The sequence below is a fragment of the Sciurus carolinensis genome, chromosome X (assembly GCF_902686445.1).
Source record: "Sciurus carolinensis chromosome X, mSciCar1.2, whole genome shotgun sequence".
Classification (NCBI taxonomy): domain Eukaryota; kingdom Metazoa; phylum Chordata; class Mammalia; order Rodentia; family Sciuridae; genus Sciurus; species Sciurus carolinensis.
The window spans coordinates 51,216,852-51,240,859 of record NC_062232.1 but is presented as its reverse complement, the minus strand read 5'-3'; the positions used below and the strand labels follow the sequence as shown (position 1 = coordinate 51,240,859).

The following is a 24,008-nucleotide window of genomic DNA, read 5'->3' as shown; positions in this document are numbered from 1 at the left end:
AGTCCTTCCTTGGATTTGTTCCAGAATGCTGCTGAGTCAGGAGGAGGGGTGTGTGTGTGTATAGACTGGAGAAGGAAGGGGATGGAAAAGGCAGGAAACTGGAAAGGCAGGGAGAATATTTCTGCCTCTCATATTTGTCTGCCTCTGGTTTCACAAGACTCCATCTCTACCAGAAGGGAACTGGTTTCAATATGGAGGGCCTGGGACAGAGACAGAACAAGATATCACAAAGTCTAAGTACCTCTTCTTTGATTTCAATGCAATGTTCGAGATTGTCTTGGAAGTTCTCACACCTGATAAAAAGGCAAGCATGGAAGTTGTGGGGGCTTATGGGAATGCTAAGGCCAGAATATATTAGGAAATTCAGATCCATTTTCTACCACAGTTCTAATTTCATTAGGGAACAAGAGAAGTAGGCACTGCTTCTCTGACTTTGCCTTCTTCCTCCTCTTGAAAGATTCAAGTGTGTGAACTCCTGAAGAGGGTTGCCTTGACTTTGGGAAGATGTAAAAAACTGTCTGACTCTACTCTTCTCCGTGTTTAAGGGAGAGACTGGTTGGTATCCTCTCCAGAAGCAGAAATCTGGTCCTTGTATATTGAATATTTGTGGATCAGCTACTACCTCCAGCTCACTGATGGGGCACAAGGCTTAAGAGTTAGGTTCTTGGCAGGAGTCTGGAAGAATACACATGAAGAGAAACCCCTACAAATTGCCTGATAAGCCAGCAAAAATGGCCACAGGAGCCTCAGATAGGCACAATGATTTCTTGTCCAGGGTAGCACCTTAAGTCACATCAGCAACGTTTCTTCCAGCAGCACACTGTGGAAAGCAAGTGAACAAGACACATCTTTCTGTATCCACCTGGGGTAGTGCCTGGTTGCCTTCAGCATCACATGTGACCAAGAACAATCCAAAAACATGCTGCCACCCTATATTATAGGAAGCACCAATCATGATATGCAATACTATATGAATGATAACTGCTACTGTTTCTAGAGTTGGTCCTCACAACATCCCTGTGAGGTAGGGAAACAACATCAGTCCCATTGGAGGGAGTCAACAACAAAGAGGGTAGCCTCCAGCCCCAATGCCAGAGTCTGTGTTGAAGACTCCAACTCCTAATCTCCTAAGCTTCAGTCTCCAGGTTTTTCCAGGATATCCACTAGAGCCCTCCAGATCCCTCATTTTGAATGAGGCAGGAACGCCTTTCTTCAGTGTTTGGCCGTTCTGAGATGCTTGCAATTGCCAACCCGGAATTTTTCTAATATGAAAGAGAGATACTGTTGAGTGTAGCAGCTTAAAGATGGGTTTGCACCGAATAGGCTCCATAATTAGTTGTCTAAGTCAGGTACTCTGATATTGGAAGCAGCATGAAAATTTAGGGTGAGAGGGTGATTGTCATTTTGGAATGGGGCTTCCATTTTATTTCCTACCTACATGTAAGATAGAGGCAAGAAGGGGAAATGGAAAATTGTTAAACTAGAGATTTTATCTTCTTTTCTGCACTAGTAACAAATGGAATAAAAATTATATGTGTGTGCACATGTACGTGTATGTTCACTTCTCTGCATATAATGGGCGAGAACTTATTTGGGAGGGGGAGAAGGGAGGTATAATTAAAAAGTTTCATTATAGCTACTCAGAGAACAACACAGATTCCTTATTGGTGGTCTTCTGAATTTCTTGCAGCAGCCAAATAATCTCACAATACCTTCAATATTCTTACTCAGCCTGGAAATGGAAATGCTTTGAAATTAATGTCTGTGTTCCCAATATCCCGCTAATCAAAGTTTCTATGTTTTATTTTCCATCCAGGGGAAGAGTCCTCAGTCTCTTTTGGTTTCACTGTGGCAAAAATGACACTTCACTGTGCAGACTTGGACTGGTGAGCTTTTATTTTGGTCAAGATCCAGATTTTCACTGGGCGTGGTGGCATACACTTATAATCCCAGTGGCTTGGCAGGCTGAGGCAGGAGAATCTTGAGTTCAAAGCCAAACTCAGCAATTTAGCAAGGTCCTAAGCAACTCAGTGAGATCCTGTCTCTAAATAAAATTTAAAAAGGAATGTGGCTCAGTCATTAAACACACTTGGGTTCAATCTTTGGCACCCCGCCCCAAAAATCCTAGATTTTTTTCTCATTTCCAAATGCCAGCCCAAGGTTTTTATAGGTGCTTCATGCTTACATGTTTTTAACTGTTGAATTCTAGAAGGCTGAAATTTTCCTTAATGATTCTCACTTCAGCCACAGAAGCATTCATCCAATTGGGCATTGGGAAAAAAGAAAACATTTATATGCCTGGGTTAAGAGATCTAAAAATGTTTAGCACAGATTAACTGGACTAAGAAGAATGAAATCTGATTCCAACAGAGGTGACTTAGTGTAGTGATACCATTTCCAGTTTACTTCCTAGCTATCTGTTGTCTCACAGATATTACCAATAAAGATAAGCTAAAATTTCTATTGGTTTCTGAGTGCCCTGTACTTTTCCCCTTAGTTCTACTTCTAAGGAACATGATCTCCAAAGATGTCCAAAAGTCTCCAAAATGACATCTTTCTCAGGTAAACTGTCTTTGCATGAGTTAAGCACAAGGAGAAAATACTTTAAACTTTTGTGATCGTAAGGAATAAATCTACAATTTGTAACAACAGTTGGCACTCTTAGAACAAAAGTAGAATATTTTCAAACAACTAGTTATGTTATCAGCAAAAAATCCCCTTTTTCCTGCATTGTTATATTTGGAAAATACTTGCCTTTGTGTGTATGTGTGTGTGTGTGTGTGTGTGTGTGTACATATCCTATTGTGTTCTCTGAAATCTTTACTTTTCTGACTACAAGCTTTGAAAATATTGCATATGACATCATCTTACTCTCTCAAGACTAACTGAGGGATTTTGGAGCACTCACAGCTAAAGTAAACAACGATAAAATCTCTACTGCTATTGCACTTTAAAAAAATCAAAGATTTTAAGTAGAAATTTTATAAGCAAGATACTCATTTGAGTATTAGATATGGGGCATCATCAATTTTGATGATTAGAAAAGAAATTACCTCTAACCATAGTTCTCTAAAAGCAAATGCTCATAGACAGAGTAAAATATATGTGCTGTCCCAGATAATTTGGTTTGGAGGAATGAAGAGATACAGTTTCTCCATATATGAATTTCTTTGAGAACCACAATTTAGAAATATATCCCCCCCAAAAGTGTCAACGAATATTTATGTGACCAATTGAGGGGTGGGAATATATGCTATGGAATCAAGAGTTGTTTCAAGAGTGATTCAGAGACCAAAGAATCAATAAGAAGAACCAAAAGCCATACTGTAAGAGCAGAGAAAGAAAAAACTTTGTGGTGGTGCCCAAGAATCAAAAGAAAGGTCAATTCTCATCCAAAAAAGAGTAGAGGGTATGGTAGTATTTATTGTGTGCCTAATATGTACCAGTTTCTTTATGTATTTATAAAAATTCCTTAAGAAGTATTTTATTATTCCCACAGTAAAACTGAGGAAACTGAGGCTCAGAAAGATCTGAGGATTCGCCTAAGGTCATGAAAACAGCAAGTGGCAAAGTCAGGACTAGAAACAATGTTTGCCTTTATCTGAGTCAATCATGTTATTTTCACTACACCACAGGATCTTGTTTTAAAAACAAAAAAGAACCCCGGAGGTTCTGAGTGCTCAGTCATACATTGTGCATGTTGATGCCAAAATTCATAGGGCAATTTACTCTGCTATGCCTGCCTTAGTTATGCAGAGCTGTCAGAGCACTTAAGTATTTGAGAATTGTGTGGAGGAAGCAGCAATTCTTAGAACTGACATACTGCTTGCATCTCCAGCCTGAGAACGTTTAGGGGTCTAGATTAGAGAGTTAAAGGAGAAGGGAACTCCCAGTAACTGAGTTTCACTTGCTAATTCTTTCTGACACTTTGTTGCCTAACAGGAGGTACAGAACTATTGGATCATTGGATGGTTTCTAGGCCTCCTACTATAGAGATGAAATTATGTGGTAGCACCATGTTGGGGTTCTGGGTAGATTTGGGGATGCTGATCAGACAGTGTACAATGGTAAACTCTAGAACAGAATGTTCAGATAACCAAAATGTTTAGGAATCACTTTGTGTGATGTTGAAACATTGTATTTCTTAGAAAAAATTTATCTAACACACTTCTTGGGTCAGGACTATGTACCTCCAGCCATTACATGACTTGGGCAATAACTACACTTTGTTTAGGTTGCTTTTACATTCTATCCTTTGTGTATGACATCCATACTACTGACCCAACATGGTGTACATTAGAAGATTTAGTAGCCACTGATGCATATTTTTGAGATATACTGAGGACAGTCTGCTCTTGATCATTAATAAATTCTTGACTGTTTCTCCTGGTAAGCAATGACATCTGCAAAACAGATGAACTAAGCTAGGCATTCTGTCTGCCTACAGGACAGAGTCCTTATCTATATGTTTTCTGAAATATAAAATATAGTCCAGAGAAGAGTATTTTGGTAGGATATTAACAGATGCTACATGAAAATAGGGGCTCTCTGGTTGAATTAATTTTGAGAATCCTAAGTTACAAAGCTCCTCAGGTAACATTCTTATAGTAAACATCAGGACCTGCTATATGCTAATATACATTGTAAATGTTTCCAAGGACCATAGTATGTAGGTTTCCTTTACTTATTTGATCAGTGAAATAGTTTTTCATAAGTTGTGCTACAGAAATTTTTCTTAGAACCCATACTAAGAACCACAGGCCTAGACAAAGGCAATTATTTTTTGGTATACAGTTCAGCCCCTTATTCAAGCCAGCTGCCTTGGTTTAGGCCAGTTATTCCTCATGCTTATGGTAAGTCCTTGCAGGTATCATCCCAAGCAGAAACAACTAGAACCAGGTATCAATCTCATGTGTTTAACAAAATTTGATGCTACATAACCTCTGTCTCCCTTTCTAAATATTAAGCCCACACTAGAATAGCATTCATGTTGCTATCAATTCCCTTAAAAATCAAACATGCAAAAAAGCAATATGATATATGGCCATACCTGTCTTATGATCATAATCTTCAACTGCCTGAAGTCAAACTTCTAAGCATAATAAGTTCATTTTCAATGTGATTACAAGAGGCCTTTCCCATTTCCCTGTCTCTTGCCAAATTAAACTACTTGCTATTCCTCAGTTCCTCAATGTATTTTATCATGTCTCTGTGCCTTTATTAAAACTATGCTCTTATTCCTTAATGTCCTTTCCCTTCTCTCTCACTAAACTTCTTCCCAATAATTTCCTATTTATCCTTTACAGCCAAGGTGTATTGATTATCATTGTCTCCCCTTATGTAACTTTTTAAAGCAAGGATCATGTTTTATTCCATTTTGGTTCCTTCAAATGCCTAGCACAGTATCTGGTACATAATTGGTTCTCAATAAATACTTGTTAAATTGGTGCATAGGTAAATTAGTGGATGGAAAGATGAAAGCACTAGTTTTTTGTCTGGTTGGAAGAATGGATGGATAGATGGATGAATAAATGATGTGAAGAACCATGCCATGAATGGTATTTCAGCATTGGAATCACTCTCTTGCATCCAGGAAACATGATCTGGAAGTAGCAATTCTGGGTGTCTCTTGCACATGGAGAATGATGAGACAGCTTGCATCAGGACTGTCTTCAACACTGGAAACCAAGGATATTCATACCGTCCATGATGACATCAGACCATTGCCAAGGGATCCCTGAGCCATCCTCCCAAATAGAAAATTCATAAAGGTTATTAAAACCTGAAGATGTGTTTTCATTCTCAGATGAAGAATTCAGTTTCCTAGTAGGAAAGAGACTTATCAACCTTTGAATGACATGCTGCACACCTCAGAATCTCACATGCTCTGGGGATCCATATTCCCTCTCTTCTGGGGATGGCTGCCACCTGAAATTTGTGAAAGGCCTACAACCTTCCATGGTCCAGGAGAAGGCATAAACAGAGGTCAATGCTATTTACTAAAAGCTGACAACTCAAGAATTGCAAATGCAAAAAGAAATAATGTTTTGGAAAGGAAGAGGGGTGAAAGTGGGAAGGAGGGAAGGGTCGTAAGAGAAAATGACAGGAAGGGCAATTAATGTTTTCTCATTCCATCTTGGAAACTGGGAGTGTATCCTTGGGAAGTGCAGAGAAAAGTGAGAGATGGCTGAGTATTTATTCTAAATATGGACTGTGAAAAGCCACAGCTAATTCACTGGAGGGAAGGTCCTTATCTGGATAGTTATATTTGTAAATGTTTTCTTAAATGAAAAGTAGGCAAGGGATTTAAATTCTTGAAGAAATTAATAATACGTGGTTTTCAAAAGCAGCAAGGAATGAATCAGATACCAAAAAAAAAAAAAAAAAAAAAAAGCTGTGGTGGATGGGCATTGAGAGCCTGCAGGTATTCTTTAAGGGAATCATCCTAAGAAGCTAACTACCCACAGTATCCTATCAGAAACACCAAGAAGTAACTGCTAAGAGACAAAGCAAGTGTGTTGGCCTAGAAGCAAAAAGGACAAGGCTTATCTGAGTTAAAAAGCTCCCATCACCAGTAAATGGAACACTATAGAGAAAGCCGGATTAGAGGTCTTGAGACCTTGAGTCCAAGCAGACATCAGCTGCAGTGCTAGGTTCTCTAAGATACAGAGACAGCCCTTCTGCCCTCCACTCCCTCAATAATCTATCCATCCAGTCTACGTTTAGACACATAATGTATCTGACGTAGTTGAGAACAGGGATAGGTCAAATTACTATGCAAGTCAATCCACTCATACTTCTGGGAACAGACATACTTCTGGTGATAGACAATTCAAGAAATAGCTGACTGGTAAGTTTAAAATCCTTCCTGTGTGAATTTAGACAGAAAATCCAAAAAATACTAGCACCAGAAATATCCTTGGTGAAGCCCACTATTCCAATGTTATGATGAGCCTCAGAGGAAAGAAGGAACTCATTTGCCCAAGGCCACGTTCCTAGTTGCCATTTTGGAAAATACATCATTTTGATTTGACTGAAATTACATGAATTCTTTTTCAAAGTGATCAAAATATCTATGCTAAACCCAAATCTTATGAAAATGGAAGTCTGTTGCTATTCACAAGGGTCAGTCTGTATTGATGCTTTGCTTTTCTCCATTATTTCTCTACAGGTGAGGTGTACACTGAATTTGCAGGTTAACAATAAACTTGGGAGGGTGTTAAGGGAGAAAGGCAGGGAATATGTTCAGCAAAATTCCAAACTTTGTTTTCTAAAGCAGTGGTTTAAGAAGGTAAACAGTTGGACTTCTACTGACAGTATTTGAACATAGCATATAATTTTCTTAATTACTAAAATAAGCTTCCAAACAGGATCATGATGGTACTTTTTCAGTTTTAGGTGATCAAGTTTTAGGTGATTTATGGTGATTCTCTCCCTGTAGAACTCTTATATATTAGAGGGCATGCCAAATCACTCAGGGTAAAAGTCACTTGGAAGTGCTATGAACAGCCTTCCCAGCTAAATTATTAGTAACTTAACTGTCATAATAACCCCCACATTTGTCTGGCACTTTGTCATTTATTGATAATGTTCACATTCATGTCATTTGATTATCACTGTTACTGTGAGGATGGCATCTCTAAATTATGGATAAGGACATTTAGGCTTAGAGGGGGCACACTATAAATAATGGACCTAGGCTTTTAACCTAGGTTTGTCTAACTCTAAATGAAAGGCCATTTACACATCAAATATCCTTGTGTCATGTGGGCATTTAATGAAGTTTGCAGCCTTAAGTTCTAATGCCTAGCATTATGCCTTACACACAACTCTCAGTAAATATCATGGGAATGGAACTGAAATGGAATCCTGCCATACCACTTCTCAGTTTGCCTTCATTGTGTTGACCACACCCATTCAAATTTGAGCATTCTACCCAATAAACCAGTCTGAAAACTTACTGTACCACCATTCACCAATAAAAAAATGTAGCAACTTATGTCTGACTGCTATGTAGTGTAGTGAAATTATCTGTTATGCACACGTTCCTTTTCAAAAGGGGTTCACTGAAATCATGTCACAAGACTCTTACATGATGGAAGATATTGGCTAAGACATATTGCTAATGTCTTAAGATTTGAATCAGCATGTAATAAGGACTTTTGACCTGCATGAAAATAGGCTTGCAATTCCTATTAGTAGATGGCAAGCCAAGGGTCTCTCTACCTGAAAGTACCTATCTCTTAGACATAATTCTCAGAAAGTCACATAATTGAGGGTTGAGTGTATCAGAAATTTGCCTTGGACTTGCAACATTCGTATGGGAAAAAAAAACATTATTTTTCTGATCTCTTGGTCACATTTCCTGACTTTCCTTTTGCACTCAGCACCCTAGTCCTGTGTCTTCCTCCCCACTGCAGATCACAATTTCAGGATTTCATTGGAGAACACTGAGCAAGCAAAAGCAAGATTGATTTAATATTTGAGTTTCATCTGATTTGGCTGACTAGAAGGTCATTCACAGGGCATCTGCCTGTCATGGTTGGGGGTACTAGATGTTACCTCAGAAGCTTCTGTTGCAACTGTCTTAGATGGAGCCTGGGTCAATTTGTTTGAGATACTTTTGTCACCTTAAATAATACTACTGGCTGTGGGGAGGGAAGGATATAGTTATCTACATGGAGGTGCACACATGGCCCTGCTCCAGAGGTAGAAAACAAGTTGGTGTTTAAAAATGTGCACATTGGCAGACAAGGCATTGAGTACCTCACAGAAAGCCAGAGAAGGACAATTGCTCTAAATTAGACTTGTGAGGGGAGGAGAGAGGGCCAGAATCCAGACACTGGGTTTTCCAAGCTGATAATGAATAATCAGGTATGAGGCTGTACTTTTGGTCACTCAGAAATAAGCTTGCCTTTCTTTGAGCTCCATTTCTAAATCAAAGTAGACTAATGAGCTTGCTTTTATTAAGAAAGATGCATCTTTTGGGGAACAGCAGGCAGCAGGGAGAACCCTGGCATTGGGCAGATATAAATATGAAGAGAGGAAGAATTTGGAGAGGGAAAATATAAGTATCAGTTAACTGGTGTCAAGTCATTCTGGAATGGTGACAGTGTCCATGGTAGACATAGGCTCGGGGGAGGGCAGAGAGCTTATGCTAGAGGGTCACCTCAAAAGAGCTGCATCTTCATTCTCTCAAGCTATTGTACTACTGAAAATTGTTTCTGGAAATGATCAATAGATTTATAAAGAAAAGGAAATGATTAAAAGGGTATGATATGAAATTGGCTCTGTTTGGCAGACTAGTCACAGGCTCCAAAGGGAAGCAGCTTCTCATTCCAAGTGGCTGGCTCTATAACATAGGCAGGAGCAGTTAACTGAGGGATATTCCTGCGTGTTCAAGGCCAGTATGTGCCTGGGTCATCCTGTACCTGTGATTGTTCTGGATTCCTTAGTTCCCTCATCCTCACTACCATTTAACAGCATCAGGTTAGTACCATTATGTCCCCTGGGAACCCTGCCCAGTCAAGTCCGTCCTCACTCATCCATTGTTGGTCCTTGATCTCTGCTTCACACCTTCTTCTTCTATGCTGAATTCCAGAGTAGGGAGTGGAGTGGTTAAAGGCAAGGAAAGCACCAGCTGGCTGATGGCCACATTGGATATGAAAAGGTCAGCCTGCATCTAGAGCATGGCTGGTCCCCTTGGAAGCATCTAATAAGAAAATCTGATTTAGAAAGAGAACTAGAGAGTGAAGGAGGGAGAGGGTGGGAGAAGGAAAAGAGAAAGAGGACAAAAAAGAATCATACCTCCCAGAGTCATCCCTGCTTCATAACATTTCCGGAGACGACAAGATGGGCAATTTTTCCTTCGAAATTTATCAATGGTGCAATCATTTCTGCTGGCACACAGGTACTTCTGTTTTCCTGGGAAAACAAATACAAGAATAGCATGTATGTTACGAAAACACACTGAGTATTTCCCAGGTAAAAATTGCATGGAGATATACACTACGTAACAAGAGAAGTGGACAATGTTCCCAAACAATTTGATCACACAGTATGTAACTACTAAAATAGGCAGGTTGAATTTGGTGCTATATTGTTTGGTTTTCATAGGTATATTTTGTGGGGTTAAATAATTCATGACCTGTTGATTCCTCCATTATTAGGACTACTCAATGGTTTTTAAAATAAGATGCTCAATTTTGCTAAAAGCCAGGAATGCCCAAAAGAAAATGATCAATTGTGGTAATCATCATTCCTTTATCATGGTTCAAACTTTCCTCCTACTGACACCTGTAAACATTCATGGAATCATAGTTGCATTAACAAGACATTTATTTTTTCTAATGCCAGTACAGGTAAAACTTCCATAAAATAAAACTCCATGGGATTCCTGTTTTTAAATTGCTTGTGTTCACACTCCCAATCTTGCATTTTATAAAAATATAATAGATAAAGTCCACACTAAAAAACAAGCAAAAAAAAAAAAGCAAGCAAAAGGAAGTCCTCTGAAGCCAACAGAAGAACAGAACTGAGATCCTTATTGTCTATATTATCTGGAGAAAAGAGAGAGAGAGAGAGAGAGAGAGAGAGAGAGAGAGAGAGAGAGAGAGAGAGAGAGAGAGAGAGAGAGAGAGAGACTTAGAGATACGTGGGATAATAGCTACTCAAAGATTTAGAAGTCCATTAAAAAAACATCTACTTTGCTCAATACTTAGTTCCTTAGCTTCCAGTACAAGCCTGGAACATAGTAGGCATTTGATAAATGTGAATGGACTGAATATACCTGTGTATCTTTCTTTCCATATATTCAATAGTTATCAGCAGAGATAGACAAAAATACATTGGCTACTCTGAAACCTGCAGAACTTTCAGGCCCAGAGTGCTAAGCCTGTGTATCCCTTCACACCATCCTTTCTTTAAGATCCTGTTAATTTTTCCTCACATTTTCTGATGTTCTTTGGTTTACCGAATAGAAGCTTCTTTTGGTAAAGAAGTAGTATTTGCAGTGGGGAAAAGAAAGAAAACTAAAGAGTGATTGCTAATTGATAGCAGGAAAGGAAAACATAACCAAATGTAAATTAAGGTACAGCTCAGCTTTCTTCTCCCTTCACTAAGCCTAAAATGCGCAGATAAGGTGCTGAAATACATCTATTATGATAGGTTATTTTATGTAGGAGATTCAGTAGTAACCAGGTCAGCAAAGCAGTGCTTTTCAGGGCTATTTGTAAGAACCTGGAATTAGCTTTAATAATAAAGAATTCTGTTTTCTTTCTCCTTTTGAAAAAGTTTATTTCCTTGTTTCTTTATTTTCCCTTTTCCTTTCCTTCCTCTCTGTCACAAAGACATCTTTACTCTGAAACATACAAAATTCTTCAAGTTCCCATGCCACAGGGCTTAAAGGTACTGTTAACTATCACACCAATAAAACCCTTTCATTCCAAGGATGAGTTTTCATGAAGTGACTTGCCTGAAGGAGCACATGAATCAGAAGTCCCTGAGAGAAGAAAATTATGCTTCATTGGGCACATACCATGAACTAGGACTATGTGAGGGATTTTTATTATGCTATTTACATAAATCATCTAAGCAGCACTTTGAGGTAGGTATTATAACCTTCTTTTAACAGGTGAGGAAACCAAGGCTTCTAAGTGAGTACCCTTTCCACCCACTTCTGTTATTTGTTATTATTTATTTTTTCTGCTTTTCTTCACTTCTTAACCTCATTTTCTTAAGGACATGTCTTTTTTATATTCCAAAAGCAATATTTAATCACTCTCCAAACAAAACTGCAAGAAAATTATCGTACATATCTGTGTACATTTCTTAAGTATAAATTCTTATAAGGTGAATTGCCGAGTCAAATTGCAAAGTTTAAGTTAAGTAAATTGTCTGATATTCTCTTTTAATGTTTGTAATTAGTGCATTATAGGTATACATGATAGTGGGCTGAAATGGATCAGGGAGAGGGAGGACAGGAGGGAAAGGTGAATATTTCAGGTAAAAGTTTAGACCCCATAACTTCTGGATTAAATGATGAACCAGATCAGGAGAATGAAATGAAGCAAATTGTGTTATATGTATGTATGAATATATCAAAAAAGATAGCACTCTAACTGCCGTACCAAGGGATTTTATTTGTATAAGCAGAGTACATAATTGCTAATAACATTTTTCTCCTGCTGAAACTGAGGACTACAATATGTTCACAGAAAGGATGGTGCTATGAGTGCCATTCAATCTTTGAGTGTCAGCTCCTAGAAAGCAGGCCCTGTATCCAATTCTAGTAGTTTCAGTTCCAGTGCTGTGTGTGTGCTAGAAGTGGGACACTCCCACAGTACTAGTGCTGCTATGTTCCTTCAGAGTAGCTCATCACACTGATTACTGAAATAAGTTCAAGTTAGGAGAACATGACTTCTTGAGAAATCTCATCTTCCAAAAGAAAATACTCATTCCTGGACTGCAGGTTGCAAGGAGTTTGAAATAGTGCTCCAAGAGGAGTTTTAGATTCCACATCTGAAAGAAGATCACCCAACCCTATGAGTGAAGGAGGTTCCAGTGGGAAAAAAATGAAAATAGGTTTGTTCAATTAGAAACTTAAGTCATTTCTTTACCTGTGGATCATACTTTTTCCAAGGATGTCTCTTGGCTTAAAACAAGGTGACCTAAAATATAGACTTTCTTTATGACTTACCCAGGAATAAGTGCAATGCCCATACAACCAAAGTCATTGCATATTAATTTCAGATTTCCAGAGCATCTATTATATGCCAGGCATGGTATTCGGTGCTGAGGTTACAGAAGAAAATCTCTGGACAAAAATATTCAACCCAAATAAGAAAAATGGGCTGGTATTCACAAGATTTGGATCTTTGATCATCCTTATCATTAATTCACCAAATGAACTTGGACATGTACTTTTCCCTCTCAAGTCCACAATGATAATATGAAATGGGTTGGACTAGGAAATCATTCAGATATGTTCTAGGTCAGGAGTCTTGAAGAATGGCTGAATTTCATCTATAATATATTTGCAATCTTTCAACTGAAAGGTTTGAGTACTACAGGTATGTAAGAAATTATCCAAAATAATGATTTCTTGTCCCCTCACTCTGTCCTTTTAGGACAATGACTGACTGTACTGTACAGTTTATCTTACATATACAGTCATTTGTTCTCTACCCTTGTTTTCCACAGCACTTCAAAAAATCAAGGTGCTATAGAGGGGCACTGACATTGCCAGCCATATGCACAATAGGCATAAACAACATGCTTATGCACAAATGTGTATTCATGCATATGCAAATGCACAGATGTGTGAATGTGTATATATACCTATATGAACAGTTTCTTAAATACATGCAAATGTATGCATATTTGTCTGATCATGTAAGAGTATATAGCACATCAAAACATACATATCCACACATGGTACATGTTCCTTTTAAAGCATAATGATGAATTTAATTTTTGGAATAACACTTCATAGTGACAAAAGTCATTGAGGATTGCAAAGGTGGTTATGAACTGAATCTCTATTCTGGAAGTTCTGAAAATTACACCATGACTCATCTGCCCTGTTTGGATAGGAGAAAGACAGGGGATGAAGCTGACAACTACTCAAGGTTCCTTCCAACTCACTTCTCCTATTGAATAATCACTTCACCAAGGATGGCAGAGCAAATGTAAAATCCATGAGTTTCTATTACTTCCTATTATTTATACTATTTTTCTATGTATTTGGTTGAAACTTTCAGGGTTCTTAATAATAACAATTCTTCCCATTTGATTTGTTTGAAAAGCTTAGTATTAATCTGGTGCAAAATAAGTATTATAGGGGTATTATATATCCCATTCTATGATAAAGAAGACTCATTAAAATGAAATTGAGTAGAACTTCCAATATTATATTGACTTGAAGTGGTGAGAGTGAGCATCCTTGTCTTGCTATTGATCTTAATGATGTTAACTAAAGGTTTGTCATATATGACCTTTAGTTTGGGATGAGGATCATTCCTCCCATACCTAATTTGTTGAGTTTTATGATGAAAAAATGTTGAATCATGTCACATGATGTTTCTGCCTTTCTTGAGATCATCATTCTGTTGATATGATGTGTTGTGTTTACTAATTTGCATATGTTGGACCATCCTTGCATCCCAGGAATAAATTCCACTTGGTCATGGTTAATGACCCTTTTAATATGCTATTGAATTTGGTTGGCTAGCATTTTGTTAAGAATTTTTTCATTTATGGTCATCAGGGATATTCTCCAGCCTGACATTGTATCCTTGGTTTGATACAAATCACAATCCACAAAGTTTATCCATCCAAAAGATTAGACAATATTGTACACAGTATTGGGCACATCACATCCACACCTTCACACCAGACTTGAATCCCTGTTATGGTTTATGTATGAGGCATCCCCCAAAAGCTCATGTGTTAGACAATGAAAGAAAGTTCAGACTTGACATGATGGTGTTATGAAACACTCAACCTAATCAGTACATTAATGCCTTGATAGGGCTTACCTCGGTAGTAACTGAAGTTAGGTAGAGTGTGGCTGGAGGAGGTGGATCATTGGGGACTTGCCTTTAGGGCATATATTTTGTCCTTGTTGAGCAGAATTCTCTCTGCTCTGCTTCCTGGTACCATGTCATAAGCTGCTTTCCTCCTCCACCCCCTTCTGCTATGATGTTATGCCTCACCTCAGGCCCTGAGGAATAGAGTCGTCCATCTATTAACTGAGATGTCTAAAACCATGAGCCCCCAAATAAACTTTTCCTCCTTAAAATTGTTCATGTCTTTTGTTCACAGCAGTGAAAAAGTCAATCAAAACATCCCCTTCTGGTCAGTAGTCTTGAACACTCCATCATCTGTGTTTGTGGCAGGGCATGGCAGGGAGTGTGGTCCATCTTGTACAAACCTCTACTGCTCCATGACAACATCAGTAAATGAAGGAAGACATGCTACAGGTGGTGGCCAGAGCAGGAGCTCACACAGAGGAAAAGGAGGTATCAAGTGGATGACTGAGGAGCAGACAGATGACAAGCCTCCCTTTCTTCAAATACAATAGGAAAAAGTCACCTTTGAAGAAAGTTGGGGGAAGGTAACTCTTCGGTTACACTCAGAATTTGAATGTCACACCAGATGTAAGAGGTTCCTATAAGAGCTGACACCTTCAATACCTTGACCTTGTGAGATCAGATTGTTATCAAAATGGTGATGCCACAAAGCTTTGACTCTCTGAGTCAGCTGAATGGATAACGAACAATCTTTCCAGAAAAATGTTGGACAGGAGAAACAAAAACAAAAACATCTCCGTCTGTAGCATCCTTACACAATGCCTGCCCCAACTTTCTTGAATTACATCTCAACCCATTATAACTGTAGACACTAAGACTCTTCTTTCTAGGAATCTCATTATCTGTGTCCTTGTAGCTCTGACTTATTGGGTCTAATTAGAAACAAAGAATCTCTGAGTATAAAGGATCTTACAATCTTTCTAATAAAATGCCCCAATGTGATGCTTAACTCCTCCATTATGAAATGGACACAAAGTATTGCAATTTACCAAACCACAAGAAGTTGGTGGTAGAGCCAGTACACAAACTTGGAAATGACATCCAATGGAGAAGTGGTGGATGATCATAGTCTGAACACAATGTGTTCTGAGTGTGGCAGGCATCTTTGTTCTTTGTCAAGGAAGTTAATGACCCTGTGGATGCCTTCTCTATATTCAGGTGACAAAGAAGTGTGCTGGTGGGATCTGGGCCTGCCCCAGGGTGGTTCTAAAAGGTACTATGTTTCTATTATGTTATCCAGGTAACTGAATAATTAACACAAAGAACACAAACACCTATCCAGCTCACAATATACAAATATTAAACTCAGTTCTTGGACACTGTTGACTTTCAACAACACAATTATATATAAAACCTATAATCGAGGTCTCACAAAAAGTAATTGTGAAATGACTGGCAAAATATCGAAGCACATAAGGTCATATACTATAGAGCTGCAAACAGACCATTCATTTAAATGCTTTGTAACTGTCTTATTAGAACAACTCAAACCCTTAAATACTGTAAATGCTCACATACTGTGTATGATGTGAAAAATTCTGCGTGTCATCTGGCCCTGAAATTCTTGACTTCCTGATGTTCTGCCTCTTTATTCATGGTTTTAGTCTCTCATCATAAACCGTAAGTATAATTCAAAGTTTCAGCAGAAACCGAAGTCATGAAACATCCTTTAGTTTGTCTCTGTAGGCTCCCAATCTGTTGTTTTATGTCATCTCCATGGCGTGCCCATGCAGTACGATTTGAGGTCAATGTCTTATCAGGTTTTTTTTAAAATTTGCACATTCTAAAAATGTACCATTTGGAGTAGAAGAAGAAAGTAGGTGAGTTACTCACTAGAAGTGTCAACATCATGCATCAAACCATCATTCTCATTATTAACCTACAAAGAACAGTGAAAAATGTAGAAGTTCTCACAATTTACAGTGCTAATAAAGTATATTTATGGAAAAAATTAAAGAAAAACTTTACAGAGGGATACAAGAAAGGACCTGAATGAAATGGAAAATTGTACCATGTTCTTAGATGAGAAAATGCAATATTGCATAGATTTAAGTTTTCCCACAATGTAATCTACAAATAAAAAAATAGACAAAATACTGACAAAATAATTCCAAAGTTCATCTGGAGGTGTTAACTGTGTGATAATGCTAACATAATTGGTGAAAGAAGAGTAATAAAAATTGCCCGGACTGGGGTTTTAGCTCAGTGGTAGAGCACTTGTCTAGCATGTGTGAGACACTGGGTTCAATACTCAGCACCACATAAAAATAAATGAATAAACTAAAGGTCTATAAATAACTAAAAAATATTTTAAAAAAGAATTGCCCCACAAGTTATTTAAAATATTATTAAGCCATAGCCATTATAATAGTTTGATACTGGTTCCTGTGAAAGTAAATTGGTAGAACAATCCTGAAAAGCCAAAACCAGATGTAGTGCATGTAATACATCATTCCAATTTAGTGAAGAAAGAATGGGTTAATTCACTAAATGGTTTCAGAATAACTGGTTAATTATTTGGAAAAACAATAAAGTTAAATTACTAGTTCAAGTAAATTTTCAGATGGATTAATGAGGCCAATGCATGAAAACGAAAAATCACTGAAGTATTGTTAGAAAATACAGGTGAAAATTATAAATTTTGAAGGTTAAAAGGGACTTCATAAACATAAAAATAAAGAAAATACAAGTGAGCATTTTGATGATTTTCACCAAAAAATTTTTAAATTTCTTATGTTAAACACATATAAGATTTAAAGATAAATCACAAATAAGAAAATTATTAGCATTAATTATGCAAAATCAATGGTCAATATCTTTGATATGTAAAAGTAATCAGCACAGTAGAAAAATAGGCAATAGGAATGAATAGGCAATTAAAACAAGAAATTCAAATGACCAGTAAACATATGAAAATTGATCAACTTTCCTAGAAATCATAAAAATACAAATTAAATATCATTTTTACAAGTCAGTTTGATAAAGGTATATAACAAAGTGTTTGTGAGGAGGTATTGTTGGTGGGAATATACAGTTTTTAGAGAGTAATTTTTTAATAAATTTCAAAAATTAAAAAATTGACATAAGCTTTTACTAGAAATTCTACTTCAAGGCATGTTTTATAAGAAAATAATGAGATAAGCACAAAAGAAGCTAATTTTAGCATTACTTAAATAAGCAAAATTGGAGACATTTGAATATCAACATTAGGGGAATGATTAAATTATTCCATATTCATGCAAGGGAACCCAGTTCAATTAATAAAGATGATCTCAATGTATTTCTTTTTTAAATTGGAAAATGGTCAAAATATAATGGTTTGTTAAAACAACAAAAATGAACTTATGAAAGGAGTATATTTGGTTGGTTCCATTTTAATACCTAAGGATTACAGCTCACATAGTCATGTTTTAAAAAATAATTGAGAAATAATTGTATCTTTGGAGCATGATGTGATGTTTTGATATATGAACACATTGTGGAAAGATTAATGAAACTAATTAACATATCCTTCACCTAATTATATTTTTGTGATGAAAACATGTAAAATATATACTTTGAGCAATCTCAAAACATACAAGGCATTATTAAGAATTATGGTCACCAGGATATTCAACAGATCACAAAATTTATTTTTTTTAATTGAAATTTTGTATTCTTCAACCAATATCATCCTTTATCCCCATTAACTACCTGTCACCACCTGGTAACCTCCAATCTCTGCTTCTCATTTGATCTCTTTTCAGCATATTTGCAATAGTTATGAACTGGACAAAACTAAATTTAAAGAAAATGTATATATACACAATGAAATACTATACAGTCTTTTTAATGGTTCTTTATAGTTATACATGACAATAGAATTTATTTTGACATAATTATGAAAGCATGGAATATAACTTATTCTAATTCAGGCCCCAGTATTTCTCCTTTCGCTCCCCTTTTGCAGTCCCTGTTCCCTTCCTTCTACTCTACTTCTTCCTGTTATCTACTTGAGTTATTTTTTAAATTAGTGACTTGAGGATGTATATGATGGTGAGATTCACTGTGGTATATTCATATATGTACAAAGTCATGTTCTGTCAGATTCATTCCAATGTCTTTCTCTAACCCATCCCTGCTCCCTTACCTTCATTCCCCTTTGTCTACTCCACTGATCTTTCTTTTATACTGTTTTATTCCCCCACCTAATTTTGGATTAGCATCCACATATCAGAGAAAATATTCACCTTTGGTTTTGGGGTATTGGCTTAATTCACTTACCATGATAATCCCAGATCCATCCATTTATGGGCAAAAGTCATAAAATCATTCATCTTTATGGCAGAGTAATAATCCATTGTGTGTGTGTGTGTGTGTGTGTGTGTGTGTATATATATATATATATATATATATATATATATATATATATACACATATATACCAAGTTTTCTTTATTCATATATTGAAGTGCACCCAGGTTGACTCTATAGCTTAGCTATGGTGAATTGTGCTGCTATAAACATTTATGTGGCTTCAACACTGTAGTATGCTATACAGTCCTTTTTTGGGGGGTTACTGGGGATTGAACTTAGGGGCACTGAACCATTGAGCCACATCCCCAACCCTATTTTATGATTTATTTAGAGACAGAACCTCACTGAGTTGCTTAGCACCTTGCTTTTTTTGAGACTGGCTTTGAACTTGTGATCCACCTGCCTCAGTCTCCCAAGCCACTGGGATTACACTGTGCCTGGCTTATACAATCTTTTAAAAAAAGGAAAATTTGAGTTGACTTTGGTGGTACATACCTGTAATCTAAGTGGCTTGGGAGACTTAGGCAGGAGGATCACAAGTTCAAAACCAGCCTCAGCAACTTAGCAAGGTTCTGAGCAAATTAGTGAGATATAGTCCCAAAATTTAAAGAAAAGGGGAGGGGGTGTGAAATGTAGGTTGGTAGTCAAGCGACCCTGGGATCAATCCTAGAACCCAAACTAGCTAACTAAATAAAAGAAAGAAAGAAAGAAAGAAAATTTTGTCATTTATGGCATTATGGATGAATCTGGAGGACAATATGCTATGTGAAACAGGTCAAGAACAGAAAGACAAATAGTGCATGATCTCATTCATATAAGGAATCTTAAAAAAATGAAACTAATCAAGTTTTTTTTTCTTTGCAGTGACCTTTATTTATAAACAAAATTACATAGAAGTTCCATATATGCAACAGATAAAATTGAACCTAATGTGTCTGAAGCAGGTGTAGTAAACTTAAAACTCCTCCTGCCAATCCACTCCTTTCTTCCTCTTCTTTGCAGGCATAGCCTTGTGGTTGTCTTTAGAGAAAGGCTGTAGGTCCTCCCAGTACTTTCTGGAGCAGTTTAGAGTCCTATTGTTTTAGTCCAATCTTCATACACCTTATTTTACATATTGAGGAACAGAGATTCAGAGTGGAAGCGACCCACTTAATGTCACACCACGTGCCATTGACAAAACTGGGACAAAAAACAGGTGTCCTCATTCCTAGTCCAGCAGTCTGCTACTAAACTCACATGATACAATAGATTGGAAAATAGCATATAAAGCATAAAAGATCACATAGATATTATGTATTATTATTTAAATAATAATCTTCTTGGATGTCAGGCAAGGATGTCCAAAGAGATCATCTGGTTCAATATTGTCATTTTACAGATGGAGAAACTGAGATCCACAGATCAGAATGAACTGAAGATTTCATAATCAATAACAGTGATGGAACTAAAACTCTGGTCTCTTGACCACTGTGTTCTCTGAAATTTTACTTTATTATTTTGAAATCATCTTTATATTCTTTATGTCACTAAATCTTTCTTCAGAGTAAAGAGGATACAGACCATTATCCTTAATTCAGGAAACATAAGATACAGAGTGCTTACTGATACCAGAGAATATAGCACTGTTTCAATCCAGGCTGCCATATTCTTTCTGCTTAACCATTATAACTGAGCAATAATTGACACTGTAACTACTACAACTGACAAATCTTTTATTTGTCTCTCTCGTTCTTACATGCCCTTTATGTTCTAAATCTAGTGCTTTTCATGTTTAAGGAGAGGAATGCAGAGAGGGAAAGTACTGTTTTTACTGGCATTCTTCAGAGTGTCTACAAAAGTGTTATCTTATTTAATTGTTGCCAAAAATCTTCCAGGTAGTTACTATTCCTATATTAAAGATGAGAAAAAACAGAGTCAGAGATATGAGTGTCTTAGCAGCTAGTTAGTAGCTGAAACAGGATTGCAAGTCAGGTCTGTATGATCTGTGTGCACTGTTGATGTCAACGTGATATGTACTCTGAAATGGACCCTGACCCTATGCTTCAAAAACAGAGGCAGTCCATAACAATAAAGAAGAGTGCAAAGCAGAAAGGTTGAAGATCTGAGGACTAGACTGGTTGCCTCAATGAATAATTATGTGGAAATATATATTATATATGTATATCTATGTATCTTTTCTATAAACATACATATGAGAGGAGGTGGGGAGGGAGGGAGAGAGAGATTTTTCATTTAACCTCTTTAGATCTCAAATCTCCTGATCTACAACAAGAAAGGGGTATAAGACACACTAAGAGAACAGTACTGGCACAAAGAAGGTTGGTTCAGGAGCCTACCATTTATATTACAATTTTTCTGGGAATCTCACAGTATACCTGAGTGTGATTCCAAGAGGACTAAAGCCAATCTGCATTCCTATCTTGCTTTTCCAATCTGAACTCTCTTGACTCTAAAGGTTTTTCCTGAAAAACAAAAGCACTACCCAACAGGAAGAAATAATTAAGTGTTCCTCTCCCGAGTGATCTCTACTGAAAAGAATCAGCCCAAGGTCTGTTTAGGGTTACATGTATTATGGATATAACATTATTTGGGGTTGAGGCAGTCTAGAACTTTTGACCTAATCACTCAAGAGTGCACATCATTGAAAAGTTCTCACAAACATTGTTGAGTCTTAGTTACTTTTTTCTCCCAGGTTATTGCTTTTGGGCCCGTGAAACAGGCAAGAGAGCTCTAGGCACACAGTCTATGTCTTGGCAAAAGGTAGGTCTCTTGTGAGATGGCAAGATCCCTGTGATCCCAAGAATGTGACTGTTGCTCTCTCCCATCCACCTGGGAACACAGGTGGCAGTTAACCCAATACCATGAATGGGCCCTCAGCTGATACCCTACAAAGAGGCTCCTTGGGAGTGGTCATGAACCCTATGACCACCCTTCTTTCTTTTCACCTTAACAGCTAGCTTTAGTGATAAGGTACAGCTTTTGCAAAAAGGGTCAGGATTAAACCCAGGCTCCCTGGAGTTTAGTACCTTCCACAAGCTCCATACAATGGAAATGTAAAGTGCACTAGATGGGCAATCAAAAGCACTGGTGTCAAATCTCAGCTCCACTGTTTTATATTCAATTGGATGTCTGGGCCATAAAAAAATCATAAAACATTAAAAAATGTATGTGAAAGTAATCCAGAAATGTGAATATATTAGATATATTATAAGGGTTATAAGTAAAGTTTTTATGTCTATTATGTATTCTATTTTTTTTTTTTTTGGTACCAGGGACTGAACCCAGGGGCGCTTAACCACTGAACTATATCCCCAACTCTTTTTTATATTTATTTAGAGAGAGGGTCTTGCTGAGTTCCTTAGGGCCTTGCTAAGTTGCTGAGGCTGGGTTTGAACTCTTAATTCTCCTGCCTCCTGAGTTGCTGGGATAACAGTAGCATTCCAGTGTACCTAACTCTATTTCTATCAGCAGCCCTCTTCTAACCATGCTGCTCTCTTCATTGGTCTCTGTCTTGGTCAAAGACATTCTGTTCTGTGTCCTCTGTTCTCACAGCACACACACAACCACTCCTCTGCTAAAGTTAACGCTGCAGTTTCTAGCTCCAGATCACCTTGGCTACCTACTGTGGTTCACACAGACCTCATTCTTCAAGAGGACAGGAAGTAGAAGGATGAGACTGAGAAGTTAGATGGTAGCTAGACCACAAATAGTCTTGATTGTCATACTTCGTAGTTCAAACCTGAACATTCTGAAGTATTTGAATCCATCAGTGAGCTTAATCATAGAAGAGATTCAATAATCATTTTTTGATAGCTAAGGAATAATCTTTGAGTATTTGCACTTACTATGCTCCAGGTACTTTTCTAGCCATTGGAGGAAACAAAAGTGAGCAGTACAGTCAAAGGACTTGTCCTGAAGTTAGGGGATCCCTTGGAGGAAGTAGACAAACAATATATGAGTGATAAATAATACATTAGATCTTGGTAGATGTTGACACATATAATGAAATAAATGAAAGAGGGTAGTATGATTGATGGGGGGAACTAATTTGTAAAAAGTGTTTGACGGAAAGGCTCTGGGGACGTGGCAGCTGAATTAAGACCTGTGTGACAGGAGGGGGTCAGACATGCAAAGAGGAAGGGGAGGAATATTCCCAGCAGAAGGAACTGCAAATGCAAAGGTTGAAAGTCATGAATTAAGTTGATATGTTCTTAGAATAGCAAGATGACCAGTGTGACCAGCATGCAACAAAGAAGAGGAGGTGACAGAAAAAGTTGATCAGATGGCAGAACTAGGTTGTTCAGGGCAGTAATTCTTAATCTTGGCTGTGAATAAGAATCACTACAGGGAATATTTACAAAATGTTCATGCCTGGTCTTACTCTCAGTGGTTCTGATTTAATTGATTGAGGGGTAAACTATGAACAATTAGAGTTTTTAAAAACTCCTCCAGTGCTTCTAATGGTTATATAGGTAAAAAATTGCTGGGGTTTGTTTTTGCACATGAGTCAACTTCTCATGGAGGTTTTCAGCTTACACTAGGTTCATAACAGGATAAATATTTGATGCTGAAAGCACATCTGCCAGTTCACACACACAATCCCTTTTTTTTTTCTCCTTTGGAGACCAGAGAAGTTCAGGCCACTAGGTAAGGAGTATGTGGAAAAACAAACAGATAATGTTCTTCAGTTCAGATTTGGATATACCATTGGGAGAAGTAGAGGACCCAATGCCACTAAGGAAGACACTATGAGGATTAGTCTAGCTCACTTCTCTCAAGATCACCTGATATTACTCCAGACCCAATTCTTATGTTCTCATACTGCTTTCCCTTAGGTTCTGGACAGTGTTGTGCTGGAATTGGCTTGGAGTGACTTGAAACACAGATGTTGAACACATATTCCCAAATTCATGTTTAGCATTATCACAGTCATAGTGTGAAATGGGTCATGATAGAAATAACTATATTGTGGAAATCAGCAATCACCATAAACTAGTTCCCAGCCCCCTCAGAAAGTTAGTATTTGTCCACACCACTGGTTCCATCCTTGTAGTAGTTTTACTCCCTTCTATCTGAGTCTGACCCCTTTGTTATTTTCTCCCTACACTTTCATCCAAGTGTA

At 37.5% G+C, this 24,008-nt stretch overlaps 1 protein-coding gene across 1 annotated transcript in view; it reads right to left on the bottom strand.

Moving 5' to 3' along the window:
• The window catches only part of Ar (androgen receptor), a 167,688-nt gene that overhangs the window by 24,487 nt on the left and 119,193 nt on the right, over positions 1-24,008 (bottom strand). Inside the window, exon 3 of the mRNA XM_047535699.1 lies at positions 9,808-9,924. Coding sequence (XP_047391655.1) covers positions 9,808-9,924 — 117 coding nt within the window. The remainder of the gene's footprint in view (positions 1-9,807; positions 9,925-24,008) is intronic.